General features: G+C 47.3%; 1 protein-coding gene across 4 annotated transcripts in view; it reads right to left on the reverse strand.

Moving 5' to 3' along the window:
• Nucleotides 1–25,606, reverse strand: part of SPATA13 (spermatogenesis associated 13) — a 120,553-nt gene that overhangs the window by 40,723 nt on the left and 54,224 nt on the right. For 3 of the 4 annotated variants that reach the window (XM_060129488.1, XM_060129487.1, XM_060129486.1), the window contains 2 exons: nt 9,122–9,487; nt 7,313–7,457 (listed from right to left, as the gene is read on the reverse strand). In XM_060129488.1, coding sequence (XP_059985471.1) covers nt 7,313–7,457; nt 9,122–9,487 — 511 coding nt within the window. Of the gene's footprint in view, nt 1–7,312; nt 7,458–7,525; nt 7,543–9,121; nt 9,488–25,606 lie in introns of those variants that run through there. The other variant, XM_060129490.1, reaches the window with a different exon arrangement.

The following is a 25,606-nucleotide window of genomic DNA, read 5'->3' on the forward strand; positions in this document are numbered from 1 at the left end:
TAGACTAGTTACGAGAGGAAAGATGGCAGGAACGGAAATAAGTATGGGAAAATCAGGCTGCGATGGAATAAGCTGCCTTGGGTGTAAGAGAAAACATCATAAAAGGCAGCAAAGGTAGTTCCCTAGGAGAAAGTCAGCACCGCACAGGCACGCTTGCTCAGACCCAAGGAAGAGCACAAGGGGCACAAGACCCAAGGGGCACAAACACTATCGCCAACAGAGCCACAGGGTTTTTACAGGCTGGCACCCTCCCAGCCGTGAACTTGAGACAAGCACTCCTGAGTACCACTGTGATTCATGGTGGAATTCTATTATTCCAACACCACACCCGTGCAGTGGGTAAGCGTGACCAAGGATTGCTCCATGTAATAAGCTCTCGTCAGCGACATACGGGCCAGGGAGGAGGTGAGACAAGAGCTCTAAACAAAGCCAGAGAGATGTAGCTGGTTCTGGAAAATAGCCCAGCACCGTGCTGCAAAGTTCTGAGGAGGACCTCACGTTCACCTAAAAGGAATAGGTCTTCATTTCTTAAGAAAAGTTGAACTGCTCATGGTCACATTTCTACATTTTGAGAAAATGCTAGTTGTGGGCACTTCTGGGATTTGGAGGTTTTGACAACACTTGACCAGGGCGGAGGAAACACCCTTTTCATTATTTTTGAAACCTTTTATTCTATGCAATTGCAAACGAACATGAAAGGAGAGAAATTATATGATGAACCCAGAAGGATCCATATTTTACAATTTTCCCCAACTAGTTCCCAACAATATTGGGGATATTTTAAAGCAAATCTCCCATGTATCATTTCGTGCAACAAATATTAGTATGTACCCAAATGAACAAGGACTTAAAAATAACTACACTATCGTTATCCCTATGAACAAAATTAACAATAATTCCTTTTCTGAATACTGATTCCATGTGAAAATGTCCCCCCTTGTCTCGAAATGACCTTTTCGCAGCCGGCTGGTCGGTATCAGAATCCAAACAAGGTTCCCACACACGGCATTTACTAAACATAATTTAGATCAGACCAAATCTGTCCCCCTGGGCGGCACGCACCAGGGATCGTGCATTCAACACACGGGCTCCTGAGGCGGGGCGGCCACTCCAGCACGTTGGTGGGACGGGCACCCAGGGCTGCCCACTCATAAGGCAGCTGAGAGGCCAGCTCTCCGAAGATGAAGAAGAAGGGGTGCAAGTCTGGGGACAGAAACGCTGGAGCCGGTGTGTCAGGTCCTCACCCTCCCCTGGGCTTACCTCCCAAACCAGATCATGGACGTGGCAGCTACATTATAATCAACCTGCTGCTAATCTCCCTGGGCCCAGGGAGCCAGTGGGAGAGGCTTCTATTTCAAGGAGTCCAGGACCCCATGGAGGTGGGATGTCCACCTGGGAAAGTGGGCGTGGCTTCTGCCCTAGGCAGCAGGGCCTGCTCGGTCACTGGGACGGTGTGACCCACCTGATCTCCGGCTGCGCTTCACTGATACAGGGTCCCTGGGGGACAAAACTGATGAGGGGCTCCATGAAGGTACTGCTTGACTCGTGTAGCGGGAAATGGCCAACTCCGGTGAGCAGAGGGCGCACCTGAGCCACCACCACAGGGAATCGAGGGACCTCACTCAACTCCCAGATCTAAGTCGGTTCCAGACTCAGGGCCTCCTCGTGGAGCAGAAGCCAGGTGACCTTGGGGTCCGGGGTCCCATTACTGCAACTCTTCCTTCGAGCCCTCCTGTCACTTCCCTGGTGCCCCCGGAAACGGAAGTCCCCCCAGCAGTAAAATCTAAGCGATACTCTGGCCTCAGTGAGGGGTGAGCCTGTGTGGATTCACGGTCAGAGCAAATGGCTTTTCTGAGGAGCCACTGGGGGAGCTTGGAGAGAACAAAATGGGTTCATGGACGGGTCTGGGGAAGGGGTGTGATTGGATACGTCAGAATACACTCAAAGCACGGGAAATCATCTGTCCCACAGGAATCCCACAGCAAACGAGGCTGTCTGACAACCGTGTGACATTATGTCCCACGGGGCAAATGTCCATCTTGGTTCCTGGTCGTCTTGATGCTGAATCAGTGGGTTAAAAAAATAAAATGGCTCTGGTGGCAGGCACAGATGCCAAGCCTGGGCTAAACCACAGGGTGTCCCCTCAACAGAGTTAATGATATGGTTCCTTGAAGGACCCAGACGACTACTTGTGGGGAGTTGATTACAATGGACCCTTTCCATAACAGAGGGGTGGATGGTTTGTCCTTACTGGAAGAGACACTTATTCTAGACTCGGATTTGCCTGCCTTACCTATCAGAGCCCTGCTGGAATCTCCCCAGAGAGAGGGTGATGTTCACCATAGCCCAGAAACGAAGAGGGCAACACAGGGGTTTGGGATCACTTCATAATACATTGACGAAGTATTTTATTTCCATCTGGTAACTCAGCTCTGTCCAAACTGAATTTCTTCCCCCAAGAGAGAAGTACTTCCGCCAGAGCCCCAGCCCTGGCCCCGCTGACTCAGAGCGAAGGACCGGCTTTCAAGCTTCCTCGTGCTCTGGAAAATGAGCGCCCAGGGAACACATGGGTGTCTTCTGTGGTCGCCGCCACCATCGTTTCCCAACTGGACCAACGCAATAACCTTCCAATTAGCCTCCTTCCTCTGCCCTCTCTCCCCAGACAGCCTTCCTCTCTGAAGCCCAGCTGGCAACGGCTTCCCGTTTCACTCGGAATAACCCCGACCGCTTCTCGAGACCTGCGACGCCCCTTCTATCCAGCTTCTCTCTAACCTCCAGGCTGCGCCGTCCGCTCCCACCAGATTCCCGAGCTCCAGGCACCCCCGCCTTCTCGCTGAACCTCAGGCACACCAAGCTCCTGCCTGCGTCGGGCATCTGGTGCCCCTTCTGCTGGGATCTCTCCTCCCTCAGATCTTCCAGGTCTCGGCTCCAACGTCACCTCTTAGGGACACGAGGTCGCCCTCCACCTTGTCCAGCTTCACCTTCTCCAGAATGATCATCAGTGGCTGAGCTAATCCTACTTACCCACTTCCTGAATCTGCTTAAATGCTGGAATGTAAACGCTTTGGGATGCTTTAATCTCTGCTGTTCTCCACATGGTGGAAGTGGTGTCTGGCTCAGAGCTGATGCTCACACTTTTTTTTTTTTTTTGTAGATTGACTGATTTTTGACTAAGAGAGGGGAATAGAGGAGACCATGGTGACTCTAAACAAGTAGAGCCAGTACCAGCTGAGAGCCTGGAGTGAAGGCCTGGAGCACCTCAGCTGGCAAAGACCAGCACAGGCAGGGCTCGGGGCAGAGGCTCCGGAGCAAACGATGGGGTCAAGTTGGGCAGAGTCAGAAGTAGCACGTGTGCCTCACAACCAGAGGCAGAGAAGAGCAGCATCCTTTCCTGGCATCACGTGTGTACGTACACACAATATTTATGTATTTTCTATTTCCTTTCCTCCACCTCTTTCCACTATGGAAGGGTGTGTTGCCTGGACTTACTTCTGGGCATAAACACTGACGAGGCTTTGCAGTGGGGCTGGAGCACAGATGCAGGTACTCAGAGGCCCTGGACTTGGGAGACGTTTGCAGTTACTGGTGAGCCTCTGGGTTGTTTCCCTCCACGAAGGAGTGAGAGGGTTTTAATTAGACGTGGAATAGGTGCGTCATTGTTAAAACGATGTTCTTTTAAAAATGAATACCCTCGGGCTTCCCTGGTGGCGCAGTGGTTGAGAATCCGCCTGCCAATGCAGGGTACACGGGTTCGAGCCCTGGTCTGGGAGGATCCCACATGCCGCGGAGCAACTAGGCCCGTGAGCCACAACTACTGAGCCTGCGCGTCTGGAGCCTGTGCTCCGCAACAAGAGAGGCCGCGACAATGAGAGGCCTGCGCACCGCGATGAAGAGTGGCCCCCGCTTGCCACAACTAGAGAAAGCCCGCGCACAGAAACGAAGACCCAACACAGCCAAAAATAAATAAATAAATAAATAAAATTTAAAAAAAACCAAAAAACAACGAATACCCTCTACCTGCTTTATCTTTCTTTACGGTGTGCCACCTGCCATGTAACAGTTCCTTGTTAATTTATCATCCCCGCACTAGAAGGTGTGTGAGGTAAAGGGCTTTGCTGTGCTCATGGCTGTCACCTGGCACATGGCAGGTCCTCAAAAGACACTGAATGAATGAATGAACAAATGGGGCATCTGTCCAGAATCTGTTTCTACTTCCAACACCACTTGGATTTCCTTTGGGGGAACGACCTCCCCTCCATCGTGGTCAGGGAATCCACGCACCTGCCTCCTTGTACCGAAGACAAGGGGTCCATCCCTGGAGGACCCCATCCTCCACTCTGTCCCAGTGCCCCCAGGTGGTGGACACGTCACCTGAGCTGGGGAGTTGAACCCCATCCTGGGACTTGGCCTCTTGAGCGACTTCAGAGGCAAAGACGGACAGACTGGCCTTCCTCGGCTCCTTGCATGTGGCTCCCCGACTCCCAGGAGCAACCCCGACTGCCGTCCACTTCCTAGACAGGCTCCCGTCCACTTCCTAGACAGGTTCCCAGACACCCCATCAATTCTGGGAACACCTGACACCCTTCCAAGACGTTCTCTTTTGCTCCAACTAGGTAGACTCAGTTTTTGTTGCTTCTCAACAAAAGAACACTCAACTCAAAACAAAACACAGAAGGTGCAGAAATAAGCTGTTTGTATGAGTACAGGGTTAGAAGAAAACCCATCTATATTCCTACCCGCCTAACTACACTATTTTCACTTTTGCATATTCTTGGTAAACCTTTGACCACATGTGTACACGCCGTATACGGCTGCAATCATGGTATGTTATGGGTTGAATTGTGTCCCCCCCCACGCCAAAGGATGCTAAAATTCTAACCCCCAGTACCAGTGACTGTGGTCTTATCTGGAAACAGGTCTCAGTAGATGATCAAGCTGAGATGCGATCATCAAGGTGGGCCCTGATTCAACAGGACGCCGCGTGAAGACGGAGGCAGAGGTGAGGGAGATGCATCCAGATGCCGAGGTACAGGGGACCCAAGGCCGCCAGGAGCCAGGAGAGAGGCCGGCAGAGGGTCCCCCTCAGGCCTCGGGAGGAACTCACCCTGCTTCCAGCCTCTAGAACTGAGACAATTCATTCCTGCTGTTTAAGACACCTGGTCTGTGGTACTTTGTGACGGCAGCCCTAGCAAACTAATACAACACTATTTCCCTTTTTCTCACTTTAATATTACATCGGTCATTTTCCACGTTGTTACGGGCTTTCCCTAACGATGCTGTAAACTGTTTTGAAGTGGTCGCCCATATGACCCTAGACTATCCCACTGAAAGTGGACATTTCCATTGTTTCAACTTTTTTTCCATCACCAGTAACGTTTTGAAGGCATCGTGTGCTTGCAGCCTTTTCTCTCCTCTTGGACAACTTTCTCGAAATGCATCACCAGACGCTGATGACTGGGCTGGAGAGAAGCAACTGCTGTGCAGAAAGATGACAGGTCCCCAGGGCAGTGAGTTTTGAATTTGGAATGGAATGAACGTTGCCGTATGTGAAGGGAAGGAAGGGGAATCTGGGCAGAGCGAGCAGAGAGCTGGGCGGTGAGGGAGCGCCGGAGGAGATGCGAGAGCAGCAGACATGCGAGAGCAGCAGACCGTGGCGGGCAGGCGGCAGAGAGCCTGCAAACTCGCTTAAGGGGCTGGGACTCCATTCCAGTGATGCCGGGGAAAGCTCACAGGGAAACAGCAGTAAGGACCGAACAGGAACTCTGACCAGCGTGGGCGGAAGCCTGGCCTGAGGAGGGGGTGGGGGAGCCGGAGGGCAGGGGCCCCGGGACGGGGTTGGGGGGGCGGGGAGTGCAATCCCAGGGGCCCCACCTGCTCGGCCGAGAGGACCACAAAAGCAGGAGATGCTCGAAAACTCCCTCGGCCTCCAGCCGCCCCCCAGCTCCTCTTTCCTTTTCACCCTGTCTGACAGAGTCCAGCCCGGATTCCTGCTGAGGCAGAAGCCAGGCGGCACCATGTGGAGGACAGACATTCCCTCACCCTCACCGTTCATGCCTCCCTGACCGCCCAGCGCCAGGCGCGGCCCTCCCAGGACACCCTCTGCCACCATTTCCGGGTCACAATCCATCAGCGACCTTCCCGTCACCATCTCCATCCTCTCGTCACCTTCTCCATCCTCCATCCTCTTCAGGGGGAGGATGACTGGGGCCTCACTCCACCTGTTCCCTTTCTCTTCTCCACCCTCTGTGGTCCCCCCTCCACTCCCTCTCCCTGAAATGTAAAGACGCCGAGTGATGCCCTCGACCTCCTTCAAGTCTCTGGAAAGAACACTCTTTAAATCCCGCCCCTTCTCGCGGCTCGGCTCCAGTCACCACCGTCACATGGAGGTCGTGCCCACTGGCCGGTGGGCGGCAGCACTGCCCAGAACCCAGGCGTCCGAGCGCCCCGTCCATCACTCACGCGCGCCGCGCGATGCTGCTTTTCAAAGGTAAGACGGTGAACCCGGCAACCGAAGGTCTGGTCGTCGGCAGGCTGCTGTGTCTCTTTAGAGTCGCACAGTTCAGTGGTTAAAAACATGGGCCTGCAGTGAAAATTCTACCTGACTGCAGATTCAAGGCCCTTCTCTGCCACATCGTTGGGGGCTCCCTTACTTACACTTGGTCTGTAAAAGGAGGATGACAGCAACCGCCAGAGGTTCACGCGATCAGAGGAACTAAGCAGCGGAGCACGCGGGGCGGCCTCTGCCCCACGGCAAGCGCCCGTCCTATTCCTGCCCCGTGCGCCTGGCCAGGCCACTGTCCAGCCAGCGCGCTGGCTCGGACGTCAACGTGCTCTCTCAGGAACCTGAATCATTCCATGAATTCGGGTCAGCAGGTATTTACCGGGTAAGGACTAAGGTAGCATACGAACAACTCTATCAGATAAAAAAAACTCCTCCGTGCTGCTCAAACAGTACTGGTGAACCTCAAACACCCAGAAAGAGCTTTGAAAGTCAGGTTAAGACAAATCCTCCCCGGGAGCCCATTCACGGTCAGGAGTTCATTCCTCCATGGTAGGAACTCGGTCCCCAGACCTTCTCAAGGTCAGGGTCACCGTGATGGCTCAGAGCCCACAGGGCACCCTCCCTGGACAGGGGGCGATAAGCCGGCCCCTGCAGGGGCAGCTCCTGACACCCGGTGGGTCCTCCCCACCCCTGGCCCAGGGCAGGCGGACGGGGCGCAATGGCCCGGGCGCCTCCGTTGAATGGAAGCTGCCCTGTGGAGGCCTCCACCCCCATCTCCGGGAGCGGACCAGGGAGGCCCGCGACACTCACTGTTGGATGCTCTCATGAGCCGCCGGCGTCCCACGCGGTCCAGCCCGATGGGGGTGCTCTGGGAGAAGGCGCACGGCCGCAGCCGGGCCGACACCGCGCGGTAGGGCGGCACCTGGTGCGCGGGCACGGGCGGCCGGGCAGCTGGCTGCAAAGGAAAGGAGAGGCGGTGAGAAGGGGCAGGAAGTAGGGGCCCCGGGATCTCAGCATCCTCACCTCAAGCCTCTGATCACAGCCCGGGGCCCGAGCTGCGCAAGCTCAAGGACGACCTTCCTCTAACCGGAAACCCCAGTGCCGACCCCTCAGGGCATCACTTTTTGGCCACCTGCCAGGACACACCCCCGGGGGACACTCAGGAAAGGCCAGCATGGAGCAGGGGAAGCTGGGGGAGGAAGTGGTGCCCCACCCCCGGCCCAGCAAGCCCCAGGGAAGCAGAGGCAACGCCAGCCACCCCCACCCCCGGCCTCCGCCCTACACCCACCCGCAGGCAGGGACCAGCATTTGTGGAGCACAGTTCTCATTCATCTAAACTAACAGGGCGGTGGAGCCTTGTCTACGAGGAGAGTTGGTTTTCCACAAATTTAGAATCATCCGTATGTCCTTGTGACCTTCCATATGAATTGTCCCTACAGCTACACTCAAGGCCAAGTTGGTCCCTGCTTTCCGTAGGTTTTCTCAGCATTTTTCTACCCAGTTCCCCAAATGAGCTTAGAATGCACAAAATTATCTTACTCCGTTTTCTTTTGGACGCTCTGAAATGAAAAAATGTCTGTAATGCTTTAGATCTCCCCTAGGCTGTGTTTCAAGTTAAAATAGATTACAGTTTGCTTTCGTTCAGAATTATTTCTTGTGTGGCACTGGTGACACACTGGTGAGCAGAGCCGCCTTCCAGAATTATTTCCTAGCATGCAGAGCATCTTAACACAACAAAAAGTTTGAGGTATTCTTCAACATAATTTGTTTTTTACCTTAAAAATTCAGTTCAGTTTAGTTCAATTAAGCAAGAGGTTTTTGGGTATTTGCTATAAATAAGCATTGTGCTGGGCTTATAGGGAGAATGTAAACATAAAATCCAATACCAATGTAGAATTGCCCTTTTAAGAGAATTTATGGGCTGTGATATCAACTGGCAAGTTTAAAACAAAATGAAACTGGCACTAGTCATGTATGGTTCTGTGAACCCTGGACCATGGCTGGGGCATGAGTCTCACCAAATAATAGAAACTCCTTCAGAACAGGGCCTTTATTTAAATGTTTTGTAGCTTCAAAGGGCTCTCTGGGTAATTGATAAACACTTGTTGAATTACTAAAGTATACTAAGGGAATAAATAACAGTAAGATTTTAACCTACTGTCAAAACAGTTACGAAGCTGCAACTGACGTGCAAAGAGTAAGAAAATGGTAGAAAAAAATATTTTCTCATCTCTAGAAAAAAATTCGTTTATCTTTTTCGTATCTTTACATCTTAAGGATAAGCGACACTTTCTCTTTCCAGATTTCTTCTTTCAGGAAGCTCACTAAATATGCAAGGCTACTTTCCCCAGACGAGTCAGAACAAACAGCAAACCAGTTTCCCGTATTATTCAAGATCCCAGAAAGAGGATTAGTAAGAGACATCCAAATGTCAGTGGGTTAGTTCTAATTCATGCATGTTTTCAAAGTCAGGAAGAAAGGCTGTGAGCAGATGACGTCATCCTCGAGGCAGAGAGAAGAAAGGAAAGCGTTAAGTTTCCTGGTAAGTTTGCAGCCAGAGGACAGAGGCCAGGCGGCTGGAGGGCTGAGTGGCTTTGGTGGCAGCGCGCCCGGGCTTACTTGGGGCAGAATGGCCTCCCCCTCCTCCGCCTGGCTGCTCCCATAGAAGCCGACCCCACCGATCACGGAGATGGGGCGTCTTCTCGGCGCCCCCCGGGGGCAGCCCCCAGCAGCGGTCTGGTCTGCAGGGTCGATGGGGGCCCCGCTGGGCTGGTGGTCACCGTCCTCTGTGTCCTCTTTCTGGGGGTCTACGGCGATCGCGTCTTCAGGGATGGACAGACTTAGGCTGACCGGCTGGCCGTAGTCAGAGAGTGGTCGGGGCCTTGACCTCCTCCCGGGTCCGCATCTCCTCCTGGGGACCCTCTGAGCCTCCCGCCTCTCTTCCTCTGTTGCGGAGGTCCGCCTCCAGGACCCCTCGGTCACAACCTTTTCAAATGCGGAAAAAGTTAGGTGAGGGTGACTTCCAGGAGGGTAAAGAAAAGGTACGAGCCAGACGTCCCCGACCCCTCTCCAGCCCCCCAAATTGTTTGCGTACCAGAAAGATGTGACCGAGACGTGGATGAGAAGAAGCAAACGTGTCTTTAATTGGAGGCTGAATTAAAACCCTAATTTCATTAGTGATGTTTGGTGACCCATGATGAGCCATGATACAAGATACTGAGAAAATCAGCACCACGGTGAGTTAATAAAAATGCCTTTTAACTACAGCGGTGTCTCCCCCAATATACACAACAACAGGCAGGGTAACGCAGGCCTGTAGGAGAAACGGCCCTAAGGCTGCACTTGGCAACCTGAGGCCCCTTCTCTCAGCTACATTCACAGACAGAAGGTGCTTCGAGAGGTTCAAGCCTGGGCTGCTCAGCACGGTACTCACACCTGGGGACTTAGTCTGCTGGGGCGAGCACTGTACCAGCGGCTCCAAGGGCGAGATCAGCTGACTAACTGGCTGTGTGCGCTGGGACTGGTCACCACTAACCCTTTCAGCATCTCAGACTCCAGACTAGACAATCCCACAGCTGGAGAGTCTGCAGCCCTGAAGTCGGCAAGACTTCCTAAGTTTTCAAGTAACGTTTTCAGAGGCAAAAGGCAACGCACTAGGAGAAAGACCACGAGGTGTGGAAATGGGCAGACTTCTGTGTAAATCCGGCTGGGCTCCCAGCTGGAGCTGTAGGCCCAGGCAAGGTGCTTCAGGTCTGCAGGCCTGCTTCAGCCCCTGTCCCCTCCTGGGACCTGGGAGGATGAGCTGCGACCACGGTGAGTCAGAGGGCCACCCGCATCGGCCCTGGTGGATCGCTGCTCTTAAAACACTGCGCCAGGCCTCAGCCCACCCGGAGACGAGCTCTCCCCCAGCGGGTCCTCCAAGTCTGGGCTCAGGGGAGGCCGCTGCGGGCTCTGTGGGAGGGAGGGGGGCAGGAGAGCGTGCAGGCGCAGTCCCGCGAGCCCCGTACCCTCCGCTCTTCCGTCCCGAGACATCCTGTAACAACCAAGTGAAAATAGAACAGAGCCCAGCCCGGGGAGGGCTGTGCTAACCAGGCAAGTCATGTGACTGCAGGGCAGGCAGAGCGGGCCACCCTGGCCGAGCGCCCAGCGGGGCGGATGTCCCCCTGCAGCCCTGCCCTGAGGAGTGGCCCAGGGACTCTGGGCTCTCGCCAGTCAGTGGCAACTGAGACCAGAAATGCAGGTCCCATATTTCCAAGCTGAGACCCGGGGAAGCGAGGTGACTTGCCCAGGGCCACGCAGCCAGCTAGCGGCAACAGAGACACCAGGTATGGGCCTTGTAACCTCTGTCCCCACTAAGCCACGACACTTCCCATATACCAGGTCACCTCTGCTCGAGAGACAGAGGGCTCTAGCGAACACCACTGCCTCCTTGCTACCTGCGGATTCGATTCTTACAGCTCGGACCACTTTAATTCAAGTCACCAGGGACAGAGTCCAGGATACACCACTGTAGCATAAGCACCATTGTGAGTGGAAGGCTCTTAAGAACAGGGTTTTCTTCTGCGTGAAAGCAGAACTCAGTGGTCATAAGTCCCCTCCCTTGGGACGCGATTCTCCTTCTTCCAGCCAGGGAAGGTTGGCTCTCGTCACTGAGAGGAGAAGCCCTCACCGAAACAGACACAGGCACAAAACTACCCTGTCTCCCAGCTGCTCACCTACAGGCCCCTAGTCTTTCCCAAAAGTCACTCGCTTTCCCGTGAGAGCCTTTCTCCACCCGCTTTCCCCTATTAAGATGTGCTGTCAGCTCCCAGGGCTAACCACTTCCTGGAACCACAGTTTCCTGTGAACTCCCACTTACTCACATGAATAAAAATCTGTCTTCTGTCGGTTTAATTCACACACCTCCAGAAAAGAATGTATAAGAGGGTGTATTAAAACATTTTCCTCTGACACCGTGGGAAAATATGAGAGCAATCATGGAAAAGTTAATATTGTTTTTTGCAGTACATACATATAACAAACAGGCTGTTATGGATGGTTTAACTCAATTACCAAATCAAACGGCACGGACAACTTAAGCACACAGTGAGAATAAACCCATTTATATCATCACCCAGTGATAAAAAGGTTGGGAAACAACATGCTAGAAAAACAGTACAACAAAATTGCAGGCAATAAATTGGTCACAAATCTACATGCAGTTGTTGTTTTTGTTGTTGGTGGTGGGGTTTTGTAGGTTTTTTTTTTTTTTTTTGCACGTATGCAACCTCCAGCCTGCTTTCCTCATTGATGCCAAAAAAAAAAAAAAAAAAAAGAGAGAGAGAGAAGGAGACATGGGTTTAGGAAAACCAGCAGTTGTCTCAGTTGCTCAGGTAACAAATCCTTCTGAGAGCAAACAGGCTCCAGGAAGTGATGGGGGCAGGTAAAGGAAGGCGTGCAGAGGTCAGGAAATCAGATACTGACTGCGTAGAGCCTCGTGCCCACAGGGCAGCACGAGGAGAACCAACCGTGATTCTCGTGTGACACCTCAGTACCGTACAGCCCCACCCGAGACCTGAAAGGAGAAAGCATGCCTTCCGAGTGGTACCAGATGCCCCAGGAGGTGCAGGAATTAGCTAATAGAATCATAATATATAAAACTGAAATGTCCATTTTATTCAAAGCAAAAGTACGGAAGGAGGGACAGAGGGATGGGGGAAAATCCCTCAGGTTTAAGCTCACATTCAAACAGTGAGGCTTTGCCAGAAGACAGGTACATTCAAATAAAACAAATGTGAACTTTCCTGCAAATTCTAAAACTGAATCTTCTTTTAGCAAACATTATGTGCTTCTGAAATACACCCTTGGTTCGTCCCGGGGAACACAGCTTGAGTGCGACTCTTCCCGGAAATACAAACACCCAGCAAAGGACGCTCCACACCCAACGAGCCAGGACCTACCCCAGACTCTGCTACAGGCAGTGGCCCCAGATGCTGTGAAGGGACAGCAGGTGACCACATCCACGCCCTCCGAGAGTTTTTTCCTGCTTTAAACACACTCTCATTGGGTGTAAGTGGCTGGGCCGGAGCTCTGCTGGCCCAGGTTCTCCTCACAGCCCAGCAGCCCAGCGCAGACCCACCCGGGACCAATTCACACCCAAGTCACCAACGTCTGTGAACAGACCTGTCCGTGGCCTCGTTAATTCTTGCTTCCCAGCACAGTTTTAAAATACTTTCCCTAGTTGGGGGGCGGTTTGCATTGTTTTCTTCTATGCAAGATTCCTTCCTTTACGTTACAAAAGTAAAAGGCAAAATAGATCTCATTACCTCTGCTTAGACACTTCAAAACATATTTTGAAACCACAGTGAAAGTGACTCATCAACCTGAGGGAAAAGCACTGATCCCACACATGTCCCTTCAGAACCCCGTCTAACGTTGAGTCTCCAGGACCAACAGAAAGAGCTGGGGCTGAACTGTGTTCCCTGAAGATCTACTGGGAGTCCTCATCCCCATACCTGTGAATGTGACCATAGTGGCAGGTACGGAGTCTGCAGGTGCAGTGGAGTTAAGATGAGGTCATACTAGTAGATGAGCCCTAATCCAATGGCTGGCGTCCCTGGAAGAGGAGGGAAATGTGGACACAGAGACAAGAAGAAGAAAGATGTGCGGCCCGAGGCAGAGATGAGAGCCACGCACCCGTGATCCGAGGAGCCCGCAGGGAACCCCGAGGCTGGAAGAGGCAGGGGGTCCACCTCTTGGGCTTCCAGGGGTGGGGCCCCGCCTGCCCAGCCATGACTGCAGACATCTGGCCTCCGCAGCAACGAGGACACAGGTCAGCTGTCTTAGCCCCCGTGGTAATTTGTTACAGTAGCTCCAGGGAAGCAGCACAGCAAGGTAACTCAGAAGAAAATATTACAGGCAAAAAGCATATTCTGACCATGTGAAGATTAAAAAATAAAATCAACTAAAGCAAGGAGACCTTCCTCTGGATGAGCCAGAGGTGCCGTGAAGATGCAGGTGAGTACAACGAGCAAAGCCAGGTTTTCACAGGTTCTCAGAGTCCTGGGTTCCGCAGGGGACGCAGCACAGGCACCGGGCTGGAGGGGAAGGAGAAGCATCTTGCCAATGCATGTGGCAGAGACCGCGGGACAAGGTTACGTAACGACACCTGTGACTGGGACACCTGTGGCCTGCTAGCACCACACCAGGCGCGTCACCGTATTTAACCTTCACAACCACCCTACGAGGTAGGGGCCACACCGTACTGATCAGGACGCTAGGGCTACAATAAATAAAATTACTTGCTCACAGAGCCAGAAAGGGGAGGGGCCCCTTTTATACCCCCGTCTGTCTGATTTCAAAATTTCTGCCTTTTCTGCTCGGCCACCTGCATCCAAGGCGTGTACCATTACAGAAGGAAAACAGAGCTCTGTAGGTTTTCCAGCCCTTAGCTGTCGAGTGTTTGGAGGGAGCGGAGAGGAGACGGCAGTTATGAGAGGCTCTGACAACTGTGCCTGGGGAACCCACAGACCGCTTCTCAAAATCTCATCTTAAATGCATAAGATAAAAAGTGTATTCCATCGACAGACGGAGGGATAAAGAAGATGTGATACACACACACACACACACACACACACACACACACACAATGGAATACTATTCAGTCATAAAAAAGAATGAAATTCTGCCATTTGCAGCAACATGGATGGACCTAGAGATTGTCATACTAAGTGAAGTCAGTCAGACAGAGAAAGACAGATACTGTATGATATCAGTTCTATGTGGAATCTCAAAAATAAAACAAAACTAGTGAATAGAACAAAAAAGAAACAGACTCACAGAAAGAACAAACTACTGGTTACCGGTGGGGGGCAGGGGCAAGATAGGGGGCGGGGATTAAGAGACATAAACTACCATATATATAATAAATAAGCTGCAAGGATATATTGCACAGCACAGGGAATACAGCCAATATTATATAATAAGTATAAGTGGAATATAACCTTTGAAAATCGTGAGTCACTGTTAATATACCTGAAATTTATGTACTATTGTACCTCAACTATACCTCAATGAAAAAAATATACACATCAAACATTTACAGAAAAAAAGACAAGATAGTATTATAAATGAAGCTGATTATTTTGAAACGCCATTTTCAAAATATTAACAGAATCTTGATATAGTAGTATAGGTAATATGAGTTAAGAGGACTGGAGATAGGTCTAAAAGCTGTCACACTTTGAAGTACTGTACTGAGGAGTACGAGAAATTTTAAGAATATCAGCAAAAACTGTCATAAGATGTGAAAAAGATCTGGGATTTCCATGGTGATTATATCACAGGTGTTGCTAAAATTGTTCTGGTTTGATGCCTACATTCATAATAGAAGGAAATGCTATCTTTTAGTGTGAAAATAATAAAATCCCCACTTCCTGATTTCCACTGATGTAGTCCTTGGATGAACATAAGTTAAAACCTCCTAGTTTAAAATGCTGAAGAGGGTGTGGAGAAAAGGGAACCCTGCTACACTGTTGGTGGGAATGTAAGTTAGCGAAGCCACTATGGAGAACAGTATGGAGGTTCCTCAGACAACTAAAAATAGATTTCTCATATATGATCCAGCAATCCCACTCCTGGGTATGTAACCAGACAACTATAATTCGAAAAGACACCTGCACCCCTATGTTCACAGCAGCGCTATTCACAATAGCCAAGACATGGAAGCAACCTATGTCCATCACAAATGAATGGATAAAGAAGAAGTGGGGGCTTCCCTGGTGGCGCAGTGGTTGGGAGTCCGCCTGCCAATGCAGGGGACGGGGGTTCGTGCCCCGGTCCGGGAGGATCCCACATGCCACGGAGTGGCTGGGCCCGTGAGCCATGGCCGCTGAGCCTGCGCGTCCGGAGCCTGTGCTCCGCAACGGGAGAGGCCACAACAGAGAGAGGCCCGCGTACCGCCAAAAAAAAAAAAAAAAAAAAAAAAGCAAATATTAACGTGCATGTGGACACTTAATTTACTACTGATTGCCCAGTTCTCCGAGCATAAAAAAAACCCTTAAAAGTAACTATGAAAAATCTGGGCTCTGGAAGTCCCCCCTCCCCTGCCTTTGTAATAAACCATTCACAGGAATTCCATTTCTGGGCTTAACTAAAACCCCACCATCCTACATCTCAGAATCAACAGCAGCACAGTGCTAGTTTGACATCCAGGTAGAGAAATGATACAATTGTAGGTTGTTGTTTTACGTGTGGACTCATGAAAAGTGAAGAGACAGTTTAAAACCATCATATTATGAAATAAATGCACATAATGACTCCACATTAAAATGTATTTTATCTGAAACACATGATGAAGTATAGAGAGGTATACTCAAACTTTGCTTTCAATTAATAAAAAGCATGATTTTATAAAAATGAACTTGCTTTTCTCTTTAGAAATTGTTTAATGGTTGAGGACAACTGAATATTCCAAATTCAAGAACCATGTTTTAGAGCTGAATGTCAGAAGCCCACTGTTTTTCTAAACCTTTTTTTTTAACATCTTTATTGGAGTATAATTGCTTTACACTGTTGTGTTAGTTGCTGCTTTATAACAAAGTTAATCAGCTATACATATACATACATCCCCGTATCTCCTCCCTATTGCGTCTCCCTCCCACCCTCTCTATCCCACCCCTCTAGGTGGTCACAAAGCACCGAGCTGATCTCCCTGTGCTATGTGGATGCTTCCCACTAGCTATCTGTTTTACATTTGGTAGTGTATATATGTCCATGCCACTCTCTCACTTCGTCCCAGCTTACCCTTCCCCCTCCCCGTGTCCTCAATTCCATTCTCTACGTCTTCATCTTTATTCCTGTCCTGCCCCTAGGTTCTTCAGAACTTTTTTTTTTTTTTTAGATTCCATATATATGTGTTAGCATACGGTATATGTTTTTCTCTTTCTGACTGACTTCATTCTGTATGATAGTCTCTAGGCCCATCCACTTCACTACAAATAACTCAATTTCATTTATTTTTATGGCTGAGTAATATTCCATTGTATATACATGCCACATCTTTTTTTTTCAAACTTCTACTCTTTTTATACAGCAGGTTCTTATTAGTTATCCATTTTATACATATTAATGTATATGTGTCAATCCAGTCTACCAATTCATCACACCACCACCCGCCACTTTCTCTCCTTGGGGTCCATACGTTTGTTCTCTACATCTGTGTCTCTATTTCTGCCCTGCAAACTGGTTCATCTGTACCATTTTTCTAGGTTCCACAAATATGCGTTAATATACGGTATTTGTTTTTCTCTTTCTGGCTTACTTCACTCTGTATGACAGTCTCTAGATCCATCCACGTGTCTACAAATGACCCAATTCCGTTCCTTTTTATGGCTGAGTAATATTCCATTGTATATTTGTACCACATCTTCTTTATCCATTCATCTGTCGATGGGCATTTAGCTTGCTTCCATGACCTGGCTATTGTAAATAGTGCTGCAATGAACATTGGGATGCATGTGTCTTTTTGAATTATGGTTTTCTCAGCATATGTGCCCAGTAGTGGGATTGCTGGGTCATATGATAATTCTATTTTTACTTACGTAAGGAACCTCCATACTGTTCTACATAGTGGCTGTATCAATTTGCATTCCCACCAACAGTGCAAGAGGTTTCCTTTTTCTCTACACCCTCTCCAGCATTTATTGTTTGTAGATTTTTTGATGGTGGCCATTCTGACTGGTGTGAGGTGATACCTCATTGTAGTTTTGATTTGCATTTCTCTAATGATTAGTGATGTTGAGCAGCTTTTCATATGCTTCTTGACCATCTGTATGTCTTCTTTAGAGAAATGTCTGTTTAGGTCTTCTGCCCAGTTTTTGACTGGGTTGTTTGTTTTTTTAATATTGAGCTGCATGAGCTGTTTCTATATTTTGGAGATTAATCCTTTGTCCCTTGATTCGTTTGCAAATATTTTCTCACATTCTGAGGGTTGTCTTTTCATCTTATTTGTAGTTTCCTTTGCTTTGCAAAAAACTTTTAAGTTTAATTAAGTCCCATTTGTTTATTTTTGTTTTTATTTCCATTCCTCTAGGAGGTGGATCAAAAAAGAACTTGCTGTGATTTATGTCAAAGAGTGTTCTTCCTATGTTTTCCTCTAAGAGTTTTATAGGGTCTGCTCTTACATTTAGGTCTCTAATCCATTTTGAGTTTATTTTTGTGTATGGTGTTAGGGAGTGTTCTAATTTCATTCTTTTACATGTAGCTGTCCAGTTTTCCCGGCACCACTTATTGAATAGACTGTCTTTTCTCCATTGTATATCTTTGCCTCCTTTATCAAAGATAAGGTGACCATATGGGCATGGGTTTATCTCTGGGTTTTCTATCCTGTTCCATTGACCTATATTTGTTTTTGTGCCAGTACCATACTGTCTTGATTACTGTAGCTTTGTAGTATAGTCTGAAGTCAGGGAGTCTCATTCCTCCAGCTCCACTTTTTTCCCTTAAGACTGCTTTGGCTATTAGGAATCTTTCATGTCTCCATACAAATTTTAAGATTTTTTTTGTTCTAGTTCTGTAAAAAATGCCATTGTTAATATGATAGGGATCGCACTGAACCTGTAGATCGCTTTGGGTAGTATAGTCATTTTCACAATGTTGATTCTTCCAATCCAAGAACATGGTATATCTCTCCATTTGTCGGTATCATCTTTAATTTCTTTCATCAGTGTCTCTTACTTTTCTGCATACAGGTCTTTTGTCTACCTAGGTAGGTTTATTCCTAGGTATTTTATTCTTTTTGTTGCAATGGTAAATGGGAGTGTTTCCTTAATTTCCCTTTCAGATTTTTCATTAGTGTATAGGAATGCAAGAGATTTCTGTGCATTAATTTTTGTATCCTGCAACTTTACCAGATTCATTGATTAGTTCTAGTAGTTTTCTGGTGGCACCTTTAGGATTCTCTATGTATAGTATCATGTCATCTGCAAACAGTGACAGTTTTACTTCTTCTTTTCCAATTTGTATTCCTTTTGTTTCTTTTTCTTCTCTGATTGCCATGGCTAGGACTTCCAGAACTATGTTGAATAACAGTGGTGAGAGTGGACATCCTTGTCTTGTTTCCTGATCTTAGAGGAAATGCTTTCAGTTTTTCACCATTGAGAATGATGTTTGCTGTGGGTTTGTCGCATATGGCCTTTATTATGTTGAGGTAGGTTCCCTCTATGCCCACTTTCTGGAGAGTTTTTATCATAAATGGGTGTCGAATTTTGCAAAAGCTTTTTCTGCATCTATTGAGATGATCATATGGTTTTTATTCTTCAATTTGTTAATATGGTATACCACATTGATTGATTTGTGTATATTGAAGAATCCTTGCATCCCTGGGATAAATCCCACTTGATCATGGTGTATGATCCTTTTAATGTGCTGTTGGATTCTGTTTGCTAGTATTTTGTTGAGGATTTTTGCATCTATATTCATGAGTGATATTGGTCTGTAATTTTCTTTTTTTGTAGTATCTTTGTCTGGTTTTGGTATCAGGGTGATGGTGGCCTCGTAGAATGAGTTTGGGAGTGTTCCTCCCTCTGCTATATTTTGGAAGAGTTTGAGAAGGATAGGTGTTAGCTCTTCTCTAAATGTTTGACAGAATTCGCCTATGAAGCCATCTGGTCCTGGACTTTTGTTTGTTGGAAGATTTTTAATCACAGTTTCAATTTCATTACTTGTGATTGGTCTGTTTATATATTTATATTTCTTCCTGGTTCAGTCTTGGAAGGTTATACCTTTCTAAGAGTTTGTCCATTTCTTCCAGGTTGTCCATTTTATTGGCATAGAGTTGCTTGTAGTAGTCTCTTACAATGCTTTGTATTTCTGCAGTGTCCATTGTAACTTCTCCTTTTTCATTTCTAATTTTATTGATTTAAGTCCTCTCCCTCTTTTTCTTGATGAGTCTGGCTAAAGGTTTCTCAATTTTATTTTTCTTCTCAAAGAGCCAGCTTTTAGTTTTATTGATGTTTGCTATTGTTTTCTTTGTTTCTATTTCATTTATCTCTGCTCTGATCTTTGATTTCTTTCCTTATAATAACTTTGGGTTTTGTTTGTTCTTCTTTCTCTAATTGCTTTAAGGTTAGGTTGTTTGAGAATTTTCTTGTTTCTTGAGGTAGGATTGTATTGCTATAAAATTCCCTCTTAGAACTGCTTTTACTGCATCCCATAGGTTTTGGGTCATCGTGTTTTCATCGTCATTTGTTTCTAGGTATTTTTTTATTTCCTCTTTGATATCTTCACTGATCTCTTGGTTATTTAGTAGTGTATTGTTTAGCCTCCATGTGTTTGCATTTTTTACAGATTTTTTCCTGTAATTGATATCTAGTCTCATAGCGTTGTGGTTGGAAAAGATACTTGATACGATTTCAATTTTCTTAAATTTACCAAGGCTTGATTTGTGAACCAAAATATGATCTATCTTGGAGAATGTTCCATGAGCACTTGAGAAGAAAGTGTATTCTGCTGTTTTTAGATGGAATGTCCTATAAATATCAATTAAGTCCATCTTGTTTAATGTATCATTTAAAGCTTGTGTTTCCTTATTTATTTTCATTTTGGATGATCTGTCCATTGGTGAAACAGGGGTGTTAAAGTCCCCTACTATGATTGTGTTACTGTCGATTTCCCCTTTTATGGCTGTTAGCATTTGCCTTATGTAATGAGGTGCTCCTATGTTGGGTTCATAAATATTTACAATTGTTATATCTTCTTCTTGGATTGATCCCTTGATCATTATGTAGTGTCCTTCTTTGTCTCTTGTAATAGTCTTTATTTTAAAGTCATTTTGTCTGATATGAGAATGCTATTCCAGCTTTCTTTTGATTTTCATTTGCATGGAATATCTTTTTCCATCCCCTCACTTTCAGTCTGTATGTGTCCCTAGGTCTGAAGTTGGTCACTTGTAGATAGCATATATACGGGTCTTGTTTTTGTATCCATTCCGTCAGTCTATGTCTTTTGGTTAGAGCATTTAATCCATTTACATTTAAGGTAATTATTGATATATATGTTCCTATTACCATTTTCTTATTTGCTTTGCATTTGTTATTGCAGATTTTTTCCTTCTCTTGTGTATCCTGCCTAGAGAAGTTCCTTTAGCATTTGCTGTAAAGCTGGTTTGGTGGTACTGAATTCTCTTAGCTTTTGCTTGTCTGTAAAGGTTTTAATTTCTCCGTCAAATCTGAATGAGATCCTTGCTGGGTCTAAACCTTTTTGAACATGAGACTTTGTTAACGCTGTTTGACTTCCTTTGTACAGAGAGGGAGAGGAATCAGGAGGAGGGGGAAAGGGACTTCCCTGGTGGTCCAGTGGTTAAGACTCTGAGCTTTCACTGCAGGGGGCGTGGCTTTGATGCCTGGTCGGGGAACTAAGATCCCGCTTGCCGCATGGCATGGCCAAAAAATAAAAGCTATCTAGAGATGACTTAAAGTATATGGGAGAATGTGAGTAGGTTATATGCTAATAATACACCATTGTATGTAAGGGATTTGAGCCTTCGTGGATTTTGGTATCTGTGAGGGGGAAAGGAGAAGGGGAAGCAGGGCCCAGCTTACTCTCTGTGGAGGACAATGAAGGATGATGTCTGTGTTCCCAGCATCAACGCATTTCAAGCCACGGTTGGCAGCACAAATATACAAATCAACAGCCCAGAATGTCTTTAGAATCAAGGAAACTCAGGGCCACTGGAGTAGAGTGCAGAATAGCATCTTCATAATCATGATGGCCTCTGTGTTCTAGCTGAGGAGGTCCCAGGTACCCAGTCGTCCCATGCTGGGCGCCCCTCAACGTTTCCCTCTCCCTCCCCAACCACAGCTACAGTTAATCTCAGGAGGAATCTAGTCCATCACGTCCCATGGAACAGTCTCCTAACGCTTCCTTGTCTCCAACCCATTCTCCATCCTACCACTAAAACACACATCAGATCGTGGCTGGCTGTCACCCCAGAACAAACCCGGGGTCATTCAAAACCTCATCCAATGTGCCTTTCCAGCTCCATCTTCACACGCAATTATTCACCAGCCACACCACACAACTCGCCTTTGCCACACACCACTTGAGGCAATTGGAAATGAGGGAAAGGCTGCTCCCGCTACGATACCTTTTTGCCCCTGTCAATCTGGAAATTTTATCCTTCAGCATTCAGTTGAAATATCACCTCCTGCAGGAAAACTTCATCAATTCCCCTGGGCTCTGAGCTCTCTTTCCTGTGCCTCTGTTAAAACCACTGCAATATTTTTATAGCCTTGATTTATTTATCTGGGTGTCACATGACAGCAGCTACTTACATTCTTTCCAAATTATCCAATACCATTGTGACATCCCCAGAGTCTGCAGTCTGGGAAACTGGCAGTTTAAAAAGCTTCATGAATGGGTCAAGGGATGAATGGGTGACTGGTGGACAAAGGAGCAAATAAGTGAGCAGTTCTGGGTGGCAAGGAAGCTGTCCTCACCCTACATTTATACGTGATTTTATAAAAATGAACTTAAGTTATCACTTGAGGATAACTAAATATCTCGAAACCTATAACAGTATCTTAGATCAGGAAATCAACCATCCCATTCCTGTCTCTTTCATAACCGATTCGAATTCCATGTACCCTGGAAACAAGCCGACTTCAATTTTCTTTCCCCCATTGTCAACAATCCTGTTTTAAAGTCTCCTATTTGGGACTTCCCTGGTGGCACAGTGGTTAACAATCCCCCTGCCAATGTAGCAGACACAGATTCGAGCCCCGGTCCAGGAAGATCGCACATGCGCGGAGCAACTAAGCCCGTGCACCACAATTACCGAGCCTGCGCTCTAGAGCCCGCGAGCCACAACTACTGAGCCCACACGCCACAACTACTGAAGCCCACACGCCTAGAGCCTGTGCTCCGCAATGAGAAGCCACCACAATGAGAAGCCCGCGCACCGCAACGAAGAGTAGCCCCCGCTCGCCGCAACTAGAGAAAGTCCACGTGCAGCAACGAAGACCCAATGCAGCCAAAAATAACTAAATAAGATAAAAATAAAATAAAGTCTCCTATTTGGTACCAGACACGTGAGGGGCAAGGTAATGCATCTTTTCTAACCAACAAGTTTTCTCTGCTGGTGACAGAGTGTAAAAGGAAAGATTTAGGCCTTTTCAAACGTCTCTCTTCCATATTTTAGGCTCAGTGGGAAGCATCGCTGCATTGGGAGGAGAAAAGGTCCCGGGACGCAATGACAGGAGGCAGTGGATGACGAGGGCGTGGTGACGGGAGGGTGGGAAAAGCACTCCAGAAGGAAGTCAGAGGAGGGAGGGCTTCGTGGGGACCCGCTGTTCCTTTCGGCAACACTCACTGACGTCAGATACACCGTCACCCCCTCCTTTACACTTGAAAGCGTCCAGCCCATGAACCTGAGGAGTCAAGTAAACCCCGAGCCTGATTAGATCTGCTGTTCCCCAGGAGCGCTCTGGGTAGAGCTCCTGGGGCTGTGGGAACAGGGACCACCCCGGAGGGAAGGAAGACCACGGCGGCACCAAGGTGTTCCGTGAGAATTGAACGCGCGATGCTGCAAAAGATCTCGAGGATGTTTAGTTCAAAACCTGTAGTAAAAGAATTACAGATGGGGCTTCCCTGGTGGCGCAGTGGTTGAGAGTCCGCCTGCCGATGCAGGGGACACGGGTTCCTGCCCCGGTCCGGGAGGATCCCACATGCCGTGGAGTGGCTGGGCCCGTGAGCCATGGCCGCTGAGCCTGCGCGTCCGGAGCCTGTGCTCCGCAACGGGAGAGGCCACAGCAGTGAGAGGCCCGCGTACCGCAAAAAAAAAAAAAAAAAAAAAAAAAAAAGTCCTGGCTCCAGCCCCTGTGGGGCTTGGGAGGGGCCTGTAACCTCTCCAGGCCTCAGTTTATTCATTGTTTAAAAACAAAAACCCAAATCCAAAAATGCTGACCTCTTTGACAGGGTGGCTGAGAAGAATCTTTATTCACTGAAAAACCATCCGCTAAACATGAGCGGTTGCTGCTGACACTTTCAGTTGTAAGAGCCAATGACATCGTTAAAGTTCCAAAGGGAGGTGGTAGAACTCCCGCCCCGGCAGAGGGTGTAGCAATTTCTGATCAACGTATTTTAGACCCAATTCTTTATTCCACCATTTACTTCTTGCTTGGAAGGTGTTAATTTCATCCCTGGGGAACTGCTGTTTGTACTCTATAGAGATTCGTATCCGGTTAATAGAGTCCAATGAGAAAACCAGGACTACAAGTCATGTTTAACTCTTGCAGGGGTTAATGCCTCTCTTTCCTAAACCAAGAGTCAGCGGGGGTAGATGTGGAAGAGAAATGCCCAAACCTAACATACAGGATATCAGTACCTAGAGGAGCCTCGGCCTGGACAGCAGGTCTCAAGCTTCAGTGCCTGAGATATTTCCCGGGGTATAGTGTTAAAGGTCCAGATTACTGCTTCTGATTCAGTAGCCCCAGGTGGGGCTCAGGACCTGTGCCTTTACCTTGCAACCTGGGTGGTCTGATTCCAAACTGTGAGACACTCGGGCTACAAGATGGGAAGTAATTTGCAGAATTTAACTGGTTTGTACTGAAGGGTCTGACCAAAGGCGGCAATTTTAACCAACAATGAATACGATAAAAGCTAATATTTATGCTTTATTGTTAATATTAATGATTACTAATATAGCCAATAGTATAACTTTAATTATAACATATAACGTGTAATATTTTAATTTTAATTATAAAATTAATATAATTTTTATAATATTGTTTAATAATATATATAATAATATTATACGTAATATAATAATACAGTTTGTAATATGACAAGATAAACTATAAGATTAATGATAATGATATTAAGCTTAATAATATTCTACTATGTTCCAGGCACTGTGGTATGTATCTTATATGCATTATTTCATTTACTCCTGATAGCTATTATTACCTCCATTTTTAAAGAAATGAGGCTTAAATAAGTCAAGTATTTTTCTTAAGGATGTACAGCTGGTTAGCAGCAAAGTCAGGACTTGAACTTGGGCAGCGCTCCTACAAAGCCCGACTATTCTACACCGGAGAGCCTCCCCACCACTCGGAAATGCTGGCATCGCTGGCTGGCAACCAATCCTGAGGCTCCCCCGCCCCCCATTCCTGAACTGGGGGCGACCCCCTGAAGTCCTCCCCTCATCTTCACTGTGCTCCTCCTGAGTGACTGGAGCATTCTCATCGTCCTTGTGTCCTCACACTGTCCCTGGTGGGAGAAACAGAGGTAGCGTTCGGTTTACACAGGGACGTGTGACAAACTGTGCTGATGTGCTCCTGTCAACTCATGCCTACGGCCTTCCTTCTGCCGGTCGTGGCAGACACATCAAAGTGAACGTGCGTCGCCGGGCCAGCGGGAAAGTAATTCCCAACCTCGGACACTCTTTCTTCTTGATTATCATAGGGAAGCTTAAGATGAGAAAAACAGAACACGAGAAAAACAGAACACGAGAAAAACATATGCACTGCCATCAGTTTCTTAACCATCAGGCTCAAGTTTCCCGCAAAGAATACTGACACTACTTTTCTACATTCCATAACTTCATCAAGCCTTTGTTACCCACAAATTAAAACAAGGCACCAAATAAGCAAAGATACTAAAACTTTGACAAATACACTGTGATACTGGTTCACATCATTTCTTTTAAGAATTTCATATACTTTAGAAAGCTTAAAATTCATAGCAAATATGATACAGTATATCATTTATACTTGACTACAAATGGTTATTACAGTAATTTCTATAAAAACTAGGCTCTTGCGCAGGTATATAGGTATACCTACAATTGGTGAATTTTGTCATGCAAATTATACCTCAATAAAGCTCCTAAAAATCTTGGGCAGGTTTTCTAGGGTCACTACATTTACCTCTATGTAGGCAACCTCATCTTTCTGGCATTTCTAGACTCTGTGAAACAGCGGTGGATAATTCTAACCTCCAGCAGAACTGTTTAAATCTCCCAAGTACCTATTTAAGTAACCTGGAGAGTAATGTCTAAGTAATCTGCAAAGAGTCAAAATTATGCAATATTTCCGTGTCTCTGATTAAATTACAGAAAAAACAGTA

This window comes from Lagenorhynchus albirostris, chromosome 18, assembly GCF_949774975.1.
Source record: "Lagenorhynchus albirostris chromosome 18, mLagAlb1.1, whole genome shotgun sequence".
Taxonomy (NCBI): domain Eukaryota; kingdom Metazoa; phylum Chordata; class Mammalia; order Artiodactyla; family Delphinidae; genus Lagenorhynchus; species Lagenorhynchus albirostris.